This window comes from Palaemon carinicauda, chromosome 28 (assembly GCF_036898095.1).
Source record: "Palaemon carinicauda isolate YSFRI2023 chromosome 28, ASM3689809v2, whole genome shotgun sequence".
Taxonomy (NCBI): Eukaryota; Metazoa; Arthropoda; class Malacostraca; order Decapoda; family Palaemonidae; genus Palaemon; species Palaemon carinicauda.
The window spans coordinates 41720166-41739554 of record NC_090752.1 but is presented as its reverse complement, the minus strand read 5'-3'; the positions used below and the strand labels follow the sequence as shown (position 1 = coordinate 41739554).

The window sequence follows — 19389 nt, the reverse complement described above, 5'->3', positions numbered from 1 at the left end:
ATATCTGCTACTGTGGTGATCAGTGCACTGGTCCATGGGTCCAGAATTGCTGATCCAAGGTGAGTGATCCCTATCGCTTGTATCATTGACCAGATAATCGAGGACCATGAGCACCCTTCCTCACCTATCTACCTGGATGATGGAGTACCACTTAGGTCTTTTCTTTCTTGAGGTATTTTGATACCTCGAAAAGAGGAGATACCACTACTTAGTACTGGTCTCATGTACCAAGCCAAAATGATCAGTGACTGGTGTGTGCTCCAGGCTGTCAAATACTCAACCCCAGCCACTCACCAGAGGGAGGGTACATAATCCTGCTCTTACTCTACATAGAAAAAGACCATTCACAAATGATTCCTCATCTGCCTCCTGATCATATGTTTCCAGAAACATTTTGTAGACTGATTGTATTCTAGGAAAAGGAAGCATTCCCAGAATGAGTTGATGAGCTCATCATTTCTAGCCTTGGGGTACCATCGACCAACTGATGGTTGGTCAATCCAGCAAACTTTCCATTCAACGGGATTACATTCCATCAGAAGATGTTGAACTATGCTCTGTTTGCTCTTGCCTCTTCCAGGCTCAATCCAGGAGGGGTTTCAGGAAGAAATTAGCAACACATGTATGTCTCCTGCTGTCAGTAGGAGGATGTATTGCCTTGCATATTCCCTCTCCAGCTTAAATCCAAATCTGTTCCAGACCCATCTTCCAGGTTCCATCTCTGTACATGCTATAGTGATGGAATGATCCTGAATTTTTGCGTTGGAAGTCTGGTACAACATTCTTCAGTCCTCTCTTATTGGCTCTTCGTGAGTTGTTCTGAATAGATACATTTAGTTGGAGCTTTTGCTCTATAATCAGTCTCCAGAGAGGGAGACTTGACACTTTTGGTGACTCAAGGGGCTTGCAGTGCATGCAGTCCTTCAGTTATCTTAAAAGCACCTGTTTTATTCCTCTGGTGAGTACCCAAATCTTCACCTGAGTGTTAAGCTTAGGACTCTTATAATGACTTCTTTGGAACATTTCCTAGACAAGATAGAGACTACGCTTTCTCGTATCATGATCTGAGGATCGAGATTGAGGAAAGTCTAATATCATACCCAAGCAAAGGATGAATGACCTGATTATGCTATTCAACTCGGATTTTTTCCTTATCAGCAAATTTAGAGAGGTAGCAAATCTCTTTAATGTTTTTATGTTGAACAGGCTTACATAAGTCCTTTTATAGTTTATATATCAAATATCTGTTTGTTCCATCACGAATACTTACCTCGAACTACTTTCTTAGGAGTTACCTGTAATCTCCTCTCTACCGACCAGAGTTTTGTGTAGGATACCCTAAAACCCATTTTCTATGAAGGGCTGCCTCGGGCATTAGAGAATGTGCCCCGAGGGTAGCTTTGCGCTAGGTCGAGGTCCGCTTGGGTCGTCAACGCCAGTAAGTTCTCTGGTCGCGACGTGTCACCACGCCGCTCTCGTTCTCTTTCGACCCTTTGTGTGCGCCGCGTGTGTCCCACGTGTTTACTGCGTGGTAACCTGTACTTATCCCTTGTGTTCCTGTGTGTTCACTTCCCGCCCTTGTGCTTCCCCAGTGTATTCCTTGATTCCCTGCATTCCTGTGTCTTGTGTTTGTGCGTTATGGAGCAAATCCGCCGTTGTCCTGGGCCTAGAGCCGGTAAATCGTGTGGAGCGTTCCTCTCCAAGCCTGAAGTGGACCCTCACTCCCATTGCTCTTCCTGTAGGGGCAAAGTTTGTTCGTCTTCGGATACGTGCCCTGAGTGTGTTGGTTGGAGTGATATTCAGTGGGTGCGTTACGGCACGAAGAAGAGAAAATCGTCGAAGCGTTCACCCAGGAAAGCTAGTGTTTTTTCGCCGCTACCGTCGCCCAGTGAACGGTCCGACGGGGCTTCTGTCTCGCCTTCCCCTACCCAGAGTAGGGGCCGAGGTAAGTCCATTGTGGGGAAAGAACCGAGCGTTCTTCCCCAGGAATCTGGTGAATATGAAGTGGGGATTGCGGGGCCTTCTCAGGCTAGTGAGGAGCCCGGTAGTGCTGTGTCAGGGTGCTCTGGAGACTCGGCCCTTGTGCTTGGGGGGCACGTTTCCTCCGATGACCCCTTGTGGTGTAGCAACGTTGTTTCTGTGTCTTCGCCCCCTTCGTGGGCCTGTGTTTCAAGTTCTTCGGCAGGCGGCGACAACCAGGGTAAGTTGGGTTACGCAGGGAGTGATGCCTTCGGATGGACGCTTCCTAAGACACCGGGTAGGTCCCCTATGCGAATGGAAGAGGGCCTGGATTCCTGGTTCCCTAGTGTTGGGCGCCAAACCTCGTTCCCAACCCCTCTCACAAAAGTTCCTGAAGAATTCCTGCAACCCTCTACCTCGGGTACGCAACGAGTCGCGAAGACCCCCGCGGTCCCCGTTCCCGCCCGCCGTACGGTAAGTACAGTGACGTCGGGCTCTTCAGAGGAGTCTTTCTCGTCGGGTGAAGAAGCCAGGAGGAAACATCGACGTCGGAGGGAGCGGTCCAGGAGCAGGCGTTCCCGCTCAAGATCGCGTTCCAGATACAGCAGGAGGCGCTCCCGTTCTCCACGAAGAAAACAAAGGAGGAGTAGGTCACCCGATGGCGATTGGGTTTTCGTACCCCGTAAGGCGGAGATACAGTGTTCCCCGGACCGGTGGTCCAAGGATTTCTCGCCAAGGAGACCGTCCTCCAAGCATGGTTATGACCCTCGCAGGGAGATTCGCGAGAAGGCCTCTGCAGGCAGGCATAAGACCGCAAAGCCTCCGGCTCACCCCGCCCAGCGGGGGGAACCGCGCTTCCTTACGGGCAGCCTGGCCGAACCAGCCCAGCTGGTGCGGCCCTCGGACCGAAAGGAACGGTTCCCGCTGTCGGGTCAGCCCACGGGATCCACGTCCTCGTCCCCCAGGGATCATGAGCGGACACTAGTCCTCGCTGGGTCGGCGATGCCTGTCCTAACCCCCGCCCCTGGTGCGGAAGCCTCCGCCGGGGAGGACCAGTACCTCGGCAGGGGAGTGCCTGTTGTGTCAAGAACAAGGCGCCCGGTGACCCGGCTCCCCGGGCTCAAGCCGAGGCTTCGGCCGACGGTAGAGAGGGTTCCCCGACGGAGGACTCGGCCTATAGAAGGGTGATTGGCCTTATCAGAAGGCATCACAAAATAGAAGAACCGGCAGCTACCGACGAGGACTATTGGAGGTCCAGCCTTATCCGGTTGATGCAGGCCCCTACCCAGCCTAAGACCTCCCTGGTTCTTCCTCTAGCCCGGGATCTCGTCCTGGGACAGGAGCACGTGGATAGAGTGGTGGCAAGTAATGCCGAAGCCCCCAAGACTCAGAGTTCTTCTAAGTTGCTCCTGGGGCTCAAAACGCAGGGCAAGGTCTATGTACCAGAAGGACGGCGGCCGGGAGCCTGCAAAGTAGAACCTTCTCTTGACATCCTGGGCCAGGGCGTCTCGGAGGACAGAGCCTCTTCAGCCCCAGTTTGTTTTTCTCCATCGGAGGCTGCGATGATGGAGGAAATGTCGAGGGACCTGGTGCACATCTCCTCTTGGCTAGACTGGTGGGCTTCCACCTTAGTAGGGGTGCAAGCTACGTTTGATCCTACAGACCCGGAACAGCAAAGCCTCCTGATGTAACTTATCACCTCCGGGGGCAAGACGTTTAAGTTCCTGACGTACCAATCTCTCGCCCTGACAGCGAATTGGGTACTCCGCAAGAGAGACACCATCCTGGCTAAGGTGTCCCGAAAGGTCCCAGACAGGGAGGCGCGGGCCATGAGGAGCCTTCTCTTGTGGGGTGACTCCTTGTTCCCCTTGAAGGACTTAGAAACCATTATGGAGAAGGTGTCTAAAAGAAAAGAATTAAGCACCCCCAGGCCTACGCCGACAAGGAGACCGCCCTACAAGAGGTCAGTCTCAGACAGTGCCGCGACGTCTCAGGCCTCTCCTAGCATGACGAAGAGAGAAGCTCCTTCTTCCTCCTGGACCTCAGCACCTCAGTCCCCCCATAGGGGAGCCCCAGCAGCTTCAGCCTCCTTTAGGACAGGTTATTCTGCCTCCAGGAGAGGCCGTTCAGGCCGCTCCTCCAGGAGGAGATAGAGTGGGAGGCCCCCTATCCCTGCCCAAGCCTCAGGTTGGGGGATGCCTCAGACTATATTAGCAAGCATGGAAAGCTCACGGAGCGGAGCCCTGGACAGTGTCCGTACTGAAGGAGGGCTACAGGTTACCGTTCTTAGCAGAACCACCCCCTCTGATTCCGGCCATCCGGTCGGAGTGGCTGGTCCCCAAGGATCCGTTGAAGAGGACCGCCCTTCAAGAGGAGGTGTCCTCCTTGTTGGAGAAGGGCGCCATGGAGGAGATTCTACACCCAGGCCCGGGTTTCTACAATCGTCTGTTCCTGGTAGAAAAAGCGACGGGGGGTTGGAGGCCGGTTATAGATCTGTCGGCTCTCAACAAATTCATAAAGAAGACAGACTTCAAAATGGACACTCTGAAGTCAGTCCTACTGTCCTTGAGGGAGAAAGATTACATGATGACCATAGATCCAAGGACGCCTACTTCCAAATTCCGGTCCACCCCTCGAGTCGAAAGTTTCTCCGGGTGAAATGGGGCACCCAGATCCTGCAATTCAAGACCCTTTGCTTCGGATTGTCAACAGCGCCCCAGGTATTCACGGGAGTCTTCACGATAGTCTCAGTGTGGGCTCACGAACGAGGCATTCGCCTCATCCGATACCTGGACGACTGGTTGCTTCTTTCCTCCTCGAAGGACCTCTTGAAGGAGCAAGGGAAGAAACCTCCAGTTTTGCAAGGATCTGGGTATCGAGATCAACCCGGAAAAATCAAACCTATCCCCCTCCACCGGAATGACCTACTTGGGGATGACGCTAGATACCCTTCTGGGAAAAGCTTTTCCTTCAGAAGACAGAATAAACAATCTGATGGAGATCATTCGCCCGTTCCTATCGGGGCGCCCCAGGAGAGTGAAGGACTGGCAAAGACTAATAGGGCATCTGGTGTCGTTGGAAAAACTGTTTCCCCAGGGGAGAATCAGACTCAGAGCCGTCCAATGGAACCTGAAGAACCAGTGGTGTCAACTGGACTCGCACCAAGTACTAATCCCAGTCCTACCAAACACTAGGCCCTCCCTGGAATGGTGGCATTGCCGGTCGAACTCGCTCAAGGGGATGCCCTTTGCGAACGACCCTCCCGAGTTACTTCTGTTCACAGACGCCTCCAACCAGGGATGGGGAGCCCATCTCCTCGACGAGACAGCGAGAGGAACCTGGATGGACGGGGAAAGGGACCTACACATCGATGTCCTAGAGTTGAAGGCAGTCCAGAAAGCTTGCCTACACTTCGCAGATCTACTAAGGGGAAACACTGTGGCGTTGATGTGTGACAACGCCACAGTGGTAGCGTACATAAAGAGGCAAGGAGGATTGAAGTCAAGGGAATTGTGCGATCTCGCCTTAAAGATTCTAGATTGAGCAGAAACAAACCAGGTTGTGTTATTAGCAAGGTTCATCCCCGGGAAAAAGAACGTGCTGGCCGACGGTTTCAGCAGGGTGGGCCAAATAGTAGGGACAGAATGGTCCCTCCTTCCAGAAGTAGCCAAGCTCATCATCCAACGTTGGGGTTCCCCGGTGATGGACCTCTTTGCAACCAAACTGAACGCTCAACTTCCCATGTATTGTTCTCCTGTACCAGATCCGAAGGCAGCCTTGGAGGATGCCTTTCAGCACAGGTGGGACAACCTAGACGTGTACGCTTTTCCCCCCTTCACGTTGATAAGGCAAGTACTCAACAGAGTAAGGACGGCCCGAAACTTAAGGATGACTTTGGTAGCGCTCTGGTGGCCGGAGAGAGAGTGGTTCGCAGACCTAAAAGATCTGGTGAGTCAACCTCCGTGGCCACTCCCCGACAGGTCAGATCTTCTACACCAACCACATTTTCTCAGATTTCACGACAACCCACAGTCTCTGCGTCTTCACGCCTGGAGACTATCGAGCGACTCCTGAGAAAGGAAGGGTATTCATCAGCTACTGCTAAGAGGATGTCGCTATACCTGAGAAGGTCTTCGGCTGCGGTCTACCAAGCTAAGTGGGCCTCCTTCACGAAGTGGTGCGCTTCGAGGCACATTAAACCCCTCAAAGCCTCGGTCCCAGACATAGCGAATTTTCTGGTATATCTCAGAGACAAAATGGGAATGTCAATCCCAGCCATAAAAGGGGTACGGGCCGCCTTGGGTCAAGTCTTCCTCCTGAAGGGCATCGACCTGGGTTCCTCTAGGCACATCTCGATGATTGTCAGGAGCTTCGAGCAGTCCTGCCCCCCACAAGCAGTTAGGGTACCTCAGTGGGACTTAGCTAGGGTCCTGAAGATGTTAAGTGGCCCCCCCTTCGAACCGTTGAAAGATATCGTAGACAGGGATCTCACTCTCAAGACAGTCTTTTTGCTAGCCTTGGCTTCCGCTAAGAGAGTAGGGGAGATCCATGGGCTGTCTTATGACGTCTCTCATTCGAGGGGGTGGAAAGAAATATCTTTCAAGTTCGTTCCTTCTTTTGTGGCGAAGACCTAGAACCCAGCTGCCTGGGATCCTAAATTCGAAGGTTTCTCTATACCAGCCATCCCTAAGACGGGTAATGCTGAGGATTTGAAATTGTGCCCGGTCCGTGCCACTAGAAAATACCTTGAAAGAACCGCTCATCTCCGGCCATGCATCAAGAGCCTCTTCGTCTCCACGGGTCTTACTAAGAAACAAGTATCCAAGAACACCATTTCCTTCTGGTTGAGACAAGTTATTACCAGGGCCTACAAGGAAGAAGATCTGGCCGTGCCAGGCGTCCCCAAACCCCATGACATCAGGGGTCTGAGCACGTCCTTAGCCTTTGAGAAAAACATGGCAGTGGGTCAGATCCTTCGGGCAGGTACCTGGTCTAACCAGTCGACTTTTACTGCCCATTACCTCAAGGACTACTCGAAGAAGTCCTTAGACGGGTTCTCCATTGGGACAGTCATCTCCGCTCTCCAAGTGATTTAACGGTAAAAGCCCCAGGCTCAATCGTGGATACCAAACCGGGAGACACAGGTTCGTTTCCCTTTCATCCTATTCCCCGTTTTTTCCCTATCCTCATCGGAGGTAACCCTCTTGTACCATTGGATAACACGTTCTCCGCAACTACGTTACTGGATGCAACATCAGAAGAAGTTTTTCAAAGGGTGAGTACTTAGACACTAACGTGAGCTCTTTGTGTAGTTACCCTATCGTCCGTTTTTCTAGTATGTACCGTTATACCTAGGCCTCTTGGCTTCCGCTTACTGGGTCTGTAGGTCAGAAAGCACTCCCGCCTCCTAAAGTGTAAGTCTCCTAAGAAAGTAGTTCGAGGTAAGTATTCGTGTTGGAACAAATCAAAAATTTTAAGTAATTTTTATTTTTCCTAACATACTTACCGAGAACTACTTTCGGGTAATGGCCCTCCCTTCCTTCCCCGAGTGCCTCTCTGCCCTTGTGAGTATTGTGCTACATCCAAAGAACTTACTGGCGTTGACGACCCAAGCGGACCTCGACCTAGCGCAAAGCTACCCTCGGGGCACATTCTCTAATGCCCGAGGTAGCCCTTCATAGAAAACGGGTTTTAGGGTATCCTACACAAAACTCTGGTCGGTAGAGAGGAGATTACAGGTAACTCCTAAGAAAGTAGTTCTCGGTAAGTATGTTAGGAAAAATAAAAATTACTTAAAATTTTTTATTTTAATGTTGTTAATGTTTATAAAATATATTTTAATTCTCATTACTTCTTATATCGTTTATTTATTTTCTTATTTCCTTTCCTCACTGGGCTATTTTTCCTTGTTGGAGCCCTTGGGCTTATAGCATCTTGCTTTTCCAACTAGGGTTGTAGCTTAGCTAGTAATAATAATGATAATAATGGTAGTAACTGGTAAAATAATCATGGTAGCAATGAAGAATGGTTGGCAAGTGAAGATGATGTGAGTTGCTCTCTCTTCTTCCTCTTCCACCAGTTCCCTCCTCCTCCTCCTCCAACTCTCACCAACACCTTCCTCCTCCTATCTTCTTAAGACACATGTCCAAAGGAAGAAGCTGTAGTCGCACAGGAAGCTCCTTAGCTATCTGTGATCTCTAGGGTATGCTCTTCTCCTTCAAAAGGGAGTGAAAGATCTCACTCACTGGCCGTTACCTTAGGGTTCAGTCAAGTGTATCTGTAGGCCAGGTAAAGGTGAGCAGTTTAGCTACCTGGTTCATTGCTGTTGGGAAATAGGATGCCTTATAGGAAGCTGCTCTTCTTTAGGAAGGGGTTATCGGGTCTTACCCTTCAACTGGTACCTTAGTGGTTGATAGAGTGGATTGTGAGCCTAATATAACTGTTTTCTTCATTGATTGGTTCAAGGTGAACAGTTACAGCCGGGACCTAACACTGACTCTGTAGACCAGGTGAAGGTGAGGCTTTTCCCCACCATCCCCATTCCTGCCATGACATAGGAGGAGCATCTTTGCATGTAGAAAGCCAATTTCCTTTATTAGGAAGGAATAACGGAGCTCACCCACTGGCTGGTCACTTTGGGGTCTGTCAAGAGGAGCTTGCACTTGATGTGACAGTTACCACCAGGGTTTAATCTTTTAAGGAAATTACCAAAGTTTGAGGTAATTTGCATGGTTTCAAGGTAATTTTTAAGGTAATTCTAGTAATTTCGATTTTATTAGCTTCAAATTAAAGGAAATTGGAAAAAGTTTGAAGGTAATATAAGGTAAAAAGCAGCAGCATTTAAGGTAAGGTAATGGCCACATCGTCATGTTCAAGTTTAAACCCTGGTTACCACTGTAGTGGTATCATTGCTGGTAAGCAGCTCCATACTGACCAATCACCATCACAGTTGCGTAGGTAAGGGTAGGCAATACGCTGCCCTTGAATGCCAACCTTCTCCTCCAGGAGAGATTTATGTAACTCATCTGGTGACCATTTCCCTTTATTTAGTCAGTTGTACTGTGACCCTAGTGTGGGAGATACTTCTGACATACTGGTAGCAGGTAATAGTTCCTCCAGGGATTGAGGTGGGTGGACTGTCTTTGTCCACCTCCTTAGTTCCTTCCATGGGACACACTTGGGTGGCCTCTGAAAGTGACATTCTGCTAGCTCTCAGGTAGTTATTAAGATAGACAATCTCTACATTGGGGGTTTTAGAGAACATATCTTTCTGGCCAGAGCACCTTACAGGAGATCATGGATTTCCTCGCTTTCCTTTGCAAAGCTCATTGGTAGACTTTTGAGCCCTCCTCAGGGAACAGTCAATGCTCAAATGGAGTAGCTGTATATTCTCTTGTAAATGATCAGAAGGAAATTTTGAATGAGGACAAATGTGGCCTCCTAATTTTACTTGATCTTTGTGCTGCTTTTTGACAGAGTTGTGTATGAATTGCTATTAGATGATCTTAGATTCATTGGTATTAATAATGAAGCTTTTCAGTATCTGAAAGATTACTTGGTTAACTGAAACTATTGATAGAATTGGAAAATTCTTACTCTTCATTTGAAAAGTTAAGGAAAGCGGTGCCCTAGAGAGATGTACTAGATCCAGTTTTATTTTGTGTATTATCTAAATTGTTATAGAGTCATGGAGTAAAGTTTAGCTATGTACGGATGATACACAATTTTACTTCTCCAAAGATGACATTAATGATACAGCTGAGAATTTAAACTGTTTTCTTACCAGTGTTAGTGAATGGATGAATGTAAATAATTGAAACTAGATAAAGATAAAACTGTGTTTATGTTGTTGGGAAAGAAAAAAAAATTAAGAGACTTTGATGACATCCAAATGAATATTAGTGACTATTTGGTCCTGATGTTTAATAGAATTCATAGTCTTGGACTGAAATTTGTATCCAAGTGCTTAAACAAATAATGGAGTAAGAATCACAGAATATTATCCCAGAAACATTGTTTTTTTTTTTATAAAGATATACAGTTCTGCATATGAATGAATGTTCTGTTATGATAATTGTGATTAACTGTGTTATTACCAAAATTGATTACTGCAACTTTGTCTAATTACAACTTACCTAAGTAGACTACAACATAAGAAGTTACAAAACATAATACACAGATAAGAAAAATTGAGAAAAGGTGATCCACCTTGGGAGAGAATTACCTCTGCTGATTGAGCCACACTGGTTACCTATTAAATCTAGAATAAATTTGAAGATAAGTGCAATGAATCATCATGTCATCAGAACTAGTCATAAAAATGATTCTTCCTGCAAATAAATAGTGTTGACGCAGAAATACTTACGGATGGTTTCAAGTTATTGTTGCCAAAAGGCACCTTGATTGTAAGTTCTACAGTATTCATATATACAGCCCTAAGAATGTATAACAAATTCCCACTTGACATTAAAAGAACTGATTACATAAAAACTATAAAGAAATTGAAGAATTTTTTTCAAAATGCTATAATAGAGAGGATTTGAAGATTAATGTGGACCATTCTACACGATTCTCTAGATACTTAAACATGTATACCACAAACAAATCTCATAGGTCCTGCAGGGTGCTGGACTTCCTGTCAGTGTGACAAGACCAAGAAAACTGCCCTAAAGTAAAAGTAAGTGACATTTTCAACTTGCATCACTCGTGTCTAGCTAAGAAAAATTCAACGTCTATCATCTCCATTCTTATTGACACTGCATGTTATAGAAGTTTAACTCTGGGAAGTATGCTATTGAGTGATGCCACTCTGATGGTGGCTATCAATGCATCATATTTTGCCTTTGTTTCATATGTTCCTTTAAGTCTCAATTAGCTATCCATAATAAAACTAAGAAAGATAGATTTTTGTAGTGAGAATACAGTGCTATTTTGGATTAATGATAATATAATTAAATTTGGTCATAATAGAAAAATCTATTTTGTTTATATTGAGTAAAACTTGTGGGATTTTTGGGATATATGCCACAAGGCAGAGAAGAGTGGAGAAGATTGGTTCCACAATTAACCAGGTAAAGAGCAAATGTAACCTAAAAATTTTAATGAAATGAAGAAAGTTAAATCATACAAAGATAGTCACTGTATCATATTGAATTAGATTGAACCATTTTATAACTGGGTGTAATTCTAGATAAATATGCATAATACTGTGTAAATTTTATTTATTACATTCATAATATGAGTTTGCACATACAGTATTCAAATTTGCATAAAAGTGTGTGCACTCACTTATAAAGTCCACCATCATCCATTGGGAATTGGCCATCTATTGGTTCAGTTATACCTGGCCAACCAAGTGGGAAACACTTAGAAATTATAAGTAAAAATTCAACAATCCATCTGACCTGGTGCACACCACTAGGGAAGAATTTAATAAGTTAGCTGAAAAAAGATCACATGGAAGACAGGAGTTAGTATCCATCCTTCCCAGCCATAGGAACTCCTCTACTCAACCCCTCCCCATTGAAAGATGTTTTCGGGTAGATAGTGTTGGGAAGATCAGATGTTATCAGTTGATCATATCTTTAGAAAGCTCTCTCTATTAAAAAGAAATATGATTTTGCATTAGCAAATAGGAGTTATTAAGAATAAAATGTTCTAACTTGAGATAAAACGAAGAACAATTAAATTCTGTAAATATCATCTTGCAATTACTTACATTTCTAACTACCGAAAGTTCTTCCTCATTGTTTACCATGCTATTTTTATCTCTTAAGGTCAAGAGACTGCATAGCTATCTCTCTCTCTCTCTCTCTCTTTGTTGAATCAAAATATTGAGGAACAGTTTTATTAGAAATTTCAAGCAAATAAAAATAAATGGGGATCTTATTAGTTTATCTCATAATTAAATAGCTTAAAAATAAGTAAGTTTATTATAGCAGATAAAGTTATAAGTATATTATGATTAGTTTTCTTTCAGAGAGAAAGCGAATATTTATATTGCAGTTTGCAATACTATATTATTACAACACTTTTATACTATATTTTATATCATGAGATATACCTAAAATATGTCATATGTTTAAAGCATTGAAAATAAAAATGTCACAAAAAGCGCATATCGAGGCATATTTTATATAGAGAATAAAAGATTTATTTTTATTTCTATATTATTACAGTATTTTTCATCAGGGTTTTTATTACAAATTATAAATTTGATATCTTTTCTAATTTGCTATGCTTTATGTTGCTCATTTATTTTTAGTACCCACAATACATTCCTTGGGTAGCTTTTACCCACCGGAGATTTGCCTTAATGTTATGTAGAAAGTTGGGGAGAGTAAAGCAATGAACATTAAAATCAAATACAGATAATAGTAGGTGGATTTGGAATTATCTGATATCACAATTTATCATATTGTTTGATAATGAATTTCATTAAAACAAAATTACATGAACAAATAGGAAAGTTATGACAAATTATGAGAGAGAGAGAGAGAGAGAGAGAGAGAGAGAGAGAGAGAGAGAGAGAGAGAGAGAGAGAGAGAGAGAGAGAGAGAGAGAGAGAGAGAAAATATTGATAAGTAATTCCCCAAGATATGAGCCTTCAACTTGAGAATTTTCAAACATAAGAATCTGTAAGTGCAATGAATTAAGAATTGTTTGAATAAGTGTAAAATGAATAGCCTACAAATCAAATAATTTCCTCTTCTAAAGAATTTCATCCAGAACTAGCAGTAGGAATTTTTTATGCATACCATGACTAGCTCACTAGCAATAGCGAGGCCAGCTGATTGAAAATAGTGAAGGGTAGGACTTGAAGTTGATGCTAAGACTAACTATACTGGACGAAAACTTTCAACTTAAGAAGCCACTCTCATCTTGTTTTTATCTACGGGCCTTAGAGTATATTACTGTATTCATATTACAGTACTGTATTATTATGTCAGTGCTGTATATATATATATATATATATATATATATATATATATATATATATATATATATATATATATATATATATATATATATATATATATATATATATATATATATATATATGTATATATATATATATATATATATATATATATATATATATATATATATATATATATCTGTGTGTATGTATATATATATATATATATATATATATATATATATATATATATATATATATATCTGTGTATATATATATATATATATATATATATATATATATATATATATATATATATATATATATGTATATATATATACATACTGTACATTTATATTCTTGGCCTTGATAATACTATAAACCAGAAATATACCATAATTTCAAAACGGTAATTCTAAAATTATTTTTTGTCATTTAAGAGGCCAACCTTATGAATGTTGAGTATTGTAACTTATGGTCTGGCAAACTTTATTATTAGATAGTACTACAGTACTGCGACATTACTTTTTGAAATGTCATGTCGGTGGAAAGGGGAAGTCTTGACAATTGATGAATTACTAATAAATTGATTGGATAGGTTAGTCCCTGTCAAGCTGTAACAGCAGAAGGTTCTTGGCTTCTTTCCTCTTCACGTCCTGTTGGATTATAGAAGCATATACCACCATGTGGCCTCATCTTTGGATTAGACTTCTTATCACAATTGAAGGCCTTCATGAACATTTGGTTGTTTCCCAACTGTAGGTTCACTCTGAAAGAAACATCAGGATATTCAAAATGTAATTAGAAATATTATGGTAATAGGAAAAAGACTTAACTGACACATAAATAGAATTGAAAGAGATTGCTAGAATATTGATAAATTACAAATTTCTCTTTACTAGAGAGAGTGAAGACTTGTGATGATTACATAAGTTTTATGTTACTCTGTGCAGTAGAAATATTTGTACCTACAAAGATTATGGAAAAGATTTGGAAATGAGCTGACTACAGAATGCTGTGGTCTGTATATCTACTATACGCCAGAAAAGCAGTAGATACAGGATTAGAAAAAACTTGTAGGAAGGCAAAGGAAATCATTGGAAAAGATATCTTGTTCTATAAGGAGTTCAGGAGAAGAAAATGGCAGAGGAGATTGAAGAGAAATGTTTTATGTATGCTTTTCTCTTTATTGTTCAAGGCATAGAGGTTGCTTATAAATACTTCTTGAGAAAAAATTTTTCAATATTTATATTTATGAACTGTTTCACGTGTACAGTATTTAGAGGAATAAGGAAGGATTCAATTGATAAGACTTTAGAACTGTTACTTTCTCTTACCTTAATTTAGGTGGCAAGTGTACATTTTCTATGTCCCTTTGAATATTCAGTCCTCTTGTAGAACTACACTGGTTCTGCAATGTGAAATAAGCTGTGTTAGAAATAGTTTCTCCATAAACATGGTTTTATTTGAATTTTTTAGTGGTTGTATTTTTGGGCTCAAGCCATGACGTCCTGATGGAAGGTTCCTTCAGTAGCTTCCTTGGGTATATTTAACTACAGTGGATATTCCCAGAGAACTAAACTAAAGGTTATCACAGAATTCTAACTTCTGGTGTGAGTACCCTAAAGGTTTCCCTCTAGGATATCGTATATCAACAGGGGACGCATGTATTAACACGCCACATAGCTATCTGCACCTCATATAGAGTTAACACTTCGATATGGAAAGGTGGTTAAGTAACTGAGGAGCCATTCCACAGTTACACTCAAACGTGGCTGCTTTTGGTACTTGAGACGTAAACAAACGGGCGCCATTGCTAAATGACGTCACGTCCGTCCTCATCCTTTCGCCTGTAGCTTCTTTGCTAAGTCGGATTTTTCCAAGTGCTTTCTTTATCAGCTTACATCGACGTTATGTCGCTACCTTCAGCCTCGCCTTCTTCTGGAAAGTTGAGTACCAGGTCCCAGTATTGTTTAAATAAGCTCTAGCCGTAAATTAACTTCTACTTTTCGTAAAATATTGTGTTTTGTGGCAGAGCTGTGCCGACACCGGACGCGTCATTTTATGGCGCCGCTGTTCATGTTGCATGCTTTATTTAGTTAGCCAGAACAGCCCTCTCTGGTCATTTAACTAATTGATATTATCAGTTATTTAGTCTTCATAGCTAGGGAATCCTTAGCGCTCATCAGACTCGGTCGCTGTTCGACCCCATACTAGATCGCTAGATTAGCCCCTAGGCTGGACAGCCTAGTGCTTGTTTTCATGCATGATATATACCAGTGTTCCTAAGTTAAGTTATGAAGAATGTGGCATTATTAAACATACTATTTACTGTGATGTAAGTGTTTTCGCCTTCAGGGACCATATAAGGGACAGTGTTGATTGTGTATCATCCCCTCTTAACCTAATGTAGAAACCCTTATATGCTCCCTATTCCCCTTGCCTGCGGGCATTCCCTCTGGTAGACTTGCTTCCCCTTCTATATAGGGGAATCTCGTCTACATCCAGAGTATTTATCGCTTCTCTGCCTACCCTAAGGGAATGACCCTCCCTTAGGGTCGTGCCTGAGATATGGAAGGGCCCTGCCCTTCCTCAGTTGCACCTGGTTGGGTTACTCCTTCCTCCCTGCAACTAGCGATGTGTTTTTCAAGCTTTCCTAGCCTAGGAGTTAGTCCTCCTGCTCTAGGTTAAGCTCTGGGGGTTGACTCTGCCTTATTATAGTTTGAGGCGTTACATTAGTACCGTTCTCGATCTGGGCTACCTAGCCTAGGTTAGGGAGCGTTTTCCCTTACCCTGGTGGCCGTTTTCATGCAGTCTCCTCTTTAGAAAGACCCATTCTTCTCCCTCCCCACCTATCCCTTTGGTGTAGGCTTGCCTACACACCTCTGTCCTTAGTCCTACAACTCCTCCCTTGGGTGGAGTGGTAGGGCTAACATTGTTCTCCTGCTGAGCTGGCCGCTCTGGTACACATACCCTTCATAGCGTTCTATGGGGGTGGTTGCCGGCAGGGGATTCCCCCCCTCTTTGAGTGCCCTCTATCCCTTCCTTGGGTTACCACAGGCACCCGGCCACCTGCCGGCTCCCTGCCGCCGGATGTTAGGAGTATCCACTCCTATCATGAGTGCACTCTCTCCGGAGGGATGCCGGAGGGGTATAGGATCTTACCCCTTCCATCCCTCTTTACCTTTCTCTCTTTTTATCCTGGTGTCGGTCCCTTGCCTCCTCTACTGCCGGCGATAACCGCCACTACCTCAGGTGACATTCTTTTATAAGATGCCTCCCCACCTTTAAGACGTCAGCCTTCCGTGTGCCGGAGGCTTCCGCCTTCCGTCGGCTTGCCGCCGACGTCCCACCCTTCGTTTTACCTAGTAACAGCCGGCCGGCTTCCGGAGTCGGCCACCCGCATGCCGGTATTGATTGCCGGCAATCTAAGTATACGACAATATACATATATATCTTATGAATTGATCCAAGGCTCACCATGCCGTCAGTCTTCGGCTGCCGGAGCTGCCGCCCCCTACCGACGACCCGCCGCTGTGCCCGGCGGTCGCCACTATGGTATTATCCTTATAGATACTCAGTGTCTGTCTTGATGCCTTCCTCCCTGCAGGACCGGCCCCCGGTGTGCCGTCGGTCTGCCGGCACCCTCATGAGACGTTAAGGGACATGCACCCCTTCCATGGCTGCCGGCAACATGCCGACAGTCAATATACTGCAGCCAGATGGCTTGGCCACTTACATATAGGTATTGTCTTACCATCCAAGATTGTGGGTATGCTGTTTGTTTTGCACATTACAATATTCCAGCATACTCTGTGTATCTTAGTGCAGTCGATTGCCGGAACCTACATTTAATAAGGGGTTTATCCTATACCCCTTCTCCCCAAGGGATCTGAGTGGTCTCAGACCCTATTACACTCTGCGGACAATTTCTGTTAGAAGCCTAGCTTGGCTCATCCATATGGATTTCCCTCATTGTGACCTTCGGGCACAAAGGAATTGTCTACAGATAAGGTTACGGTAACCGGCTGGGCGGGATTCACAAGTATGTGTCTATCTACTTCCTTTCCCGCTCATTAATCTGAAGCATTAAAATGTTTTTATAATTAAGTTATTCTTAATTTTAGATTAAGTTATCTTTAATTTTAGAGTAATGTAAGTCATTCTTATGCCTTCCATGTACTCATGATCTCTCTCTTTTACAGGAGGAGTATATGAAGTGTGAGAGTAACTTCTGCGGGGTGAAGCGCCCGGACTTCTACGGGCACAAGGCGTGCCGGACCCACGCCCCCTGCGCCGCCAAGAAAGGTGACTTGAAGTATTGGGACCCACAGAATTGTACAGTCTGCAAAAGTCTTCTGCGGAGGCAAGGGACATTGCTAGGGAGAAGCTACGCAAATGGGTGCGTGGCTTCCAGAACGCCATTGGACCGTATCTTCCCAACGAAGACTTGAGGGCCTTGCTTTTCCCAAAAGCATCGAAAGACTCTGTGGTCCCCCGTGATCAGATCCCCACCATCCAGATCGTGGTGGAACCTGATGTCGTCATGGCTCAGTCCATGCGTGAGTGCCATCTTGATTCCGACAGCGTGGAACGTATGTCGGAAGTGTCGGAAGGGACGGAGAGAAACCTCATGGGCGAGGAACTCGACTATGAGGAAGATCAGGTGGAATACCCTGATTTGGAGACCGAGGTCGCTCCTACTCCCCCAGCAACTCCTGCACCGTCCGAGGAACCTGTTCCTTCGACTTCTGGCACCTTGGACCCTCCCCTCTTCCACCGGCCACTCAAGAGGTCTTCAAGATGCTTGAAGCCCTCATGGAAAAGAAGCTACGAGAATCTCAGGAACAATTCCGGACGACTCATCAGCTTCAAGCAACCGAAAAGGATTTCGGTTAAGGACCTCCCTACCTGCTCGGAAGCTAACCCATGGAGATACGCCGAGCATATGCCAATTACAACTGGCAAAATTTACATTAGTGAAAGGGTTGGCTCTATATTGCTGGAAGAAGTGGAGTTCTTCCCAAATTTCGAGGCTTATCTAGATTGTTACGCCCGGCTCAGGTCCGAACCAGCCTCAAAGGAGGAGACTGAACCAAAGGAAGTTATTGTGTTCGATCTCGCGAAGGCCCAAGCTATGTTAGCTCAGGCGGTGAAGAGTAGGGGTTTCACTCACTCCAAGATGCCGGCGCTTAGTAAGAAGCATCCAACCTTCGTTGCGCCAAATTCTGCGACCTTCCCCTTCATCGAAAAGGCCTTCACAGCGGTCATAAAGGCAGTGGAGGAAGGGAAACCTTGCCCTGCACTGGAGGAGTGCAGACCCTTCTCCATTACTCTTCCCCCCGATGATAGGCACTGGAAAGACATCCAGTCGAACTTCACAGTAGGGAAACTAGAGCCTGACGTAGCCGGTCGTCAATTTAATGAGGACCTCCCAAGACTGAATGATCACCTCCTTCGTAGGGAACAGGATACGAAGGAGAGACTTGCAGCGTCGCTGTCCCACCAGGTACAGCTTGAGCTCATGGCCGGGGATACTAGAGTCCCGGACTTTTATATGGTCCTAGCTAAGTCGCATTTGGCGACTGTAACCAAGGACCTATATAGCTTCATTAGGGCTCGCAGAGCCTGTCGTGAATTCGTGTTTGCTAACGCGACAGTGAAACACGAACCCCGGAGGCTGATTTCCTCCAATATCTGGGGCAAGTATCTCTTCCCATCTACCTTGGTGAAAGAGATTGTGGACAAAGCTGCCACGGAGAATAGGAACCTTCTCCATAAGTGGGGCATGTCCCGCAAGAGGAAGTCCTCTCAGGATGATGGCCCTCAGCCTAAGAGGAAGACTTCAAAGCCAAAGCCCCAGCAACGTCAACAGAGACGACAGTTTCCGGGTCCCGCTACTCCCCAAGTGGCTACGCAGCCGCAACAGACCTTTCAGTTGGTCCCCCAACCGGTGGTGTCGCAGTCGCCGGTCTTCACCCCTGCATACGAGCAACACTCGACTACCTTTCGTCCCAGAGGTAGGGGCTCAGGCAGAGGCTCCGGCAGAGATTCTTCTTGCCGTCGCTCCAGAGGCAGAGGAGGAAGGGGAGCTAGCGGCCGAGGTGGCAAACCCTCGGGACACCAGAAGCAATGATGTGTTTCTGGTGGGAGGAAGACTCCGCCAATTCTAGGATCGTTGGACCTTCGATCCCTGGGCACACAGCATCGTCAAGAAGGGACTGGGCTGGAGCTGGACTCAACCAACCCCAGCCTTCCAGCAATTCTTCCAACAGTCAACCCCCCTCTTGGAAGAATATGTCCTGGAACTCTTGAACAAGAAGGTGATCAGGAGGGTAAAGTCAACCAGGTTCCAAGGGAGACTCCGACAAACTCAGAGTCATTCTAGACTTATCCCCTCTCAACAAGTTCATTGCGAACAACAAATTCAAGATGCTGACTCTGCAACAAATAAGGACCCTTCTGCCTCAAAGGGCCTACACGGTCTCCATAGACCTGGCGGATGCCTACTG

General features: G+C 45.0%; 2 protein-coding genes across 4 annotated transcripts in view; one reads left to right on the top strand and one right to left on the bottom strand.

Moving 5' to 3' along the window:
* The window catches only part of GPHR (golgi pH regulator), a 401532-nt gene that overhangs the window by 267962 nt on the left and 114181 nt on the right, over positions 1-19389 (top strand). The gene's annotated exons all lie outside the window — the stretch shown is intronic.
* Positions 13211-19389, bottom strand: part of LOC137621523 (endothelin-converting enzyme homolog) — a 127009-nt gene continuing 120830 nt past the window's right edge. For all 3 annotated transcript variants that reach the window (XM_068351880.1, XM_068351881.1, XM_068351882.1), the window contains exons 19-20: positions 14215-14288; positions 13211-13646 (exon numbers count right to left, since the gene is read on the bottom strand). In XM_068351880.1, the coding sequence (XP_068207981.1) occupies positions 13487-13646; positions 14215-14288 (234 nt within the window). In that variant the 3' untranslated portion in view covers positions 13211-13486. The remainder of the gene's footprint in view (positions 13647-14214; positions 14289-19389) is intronic.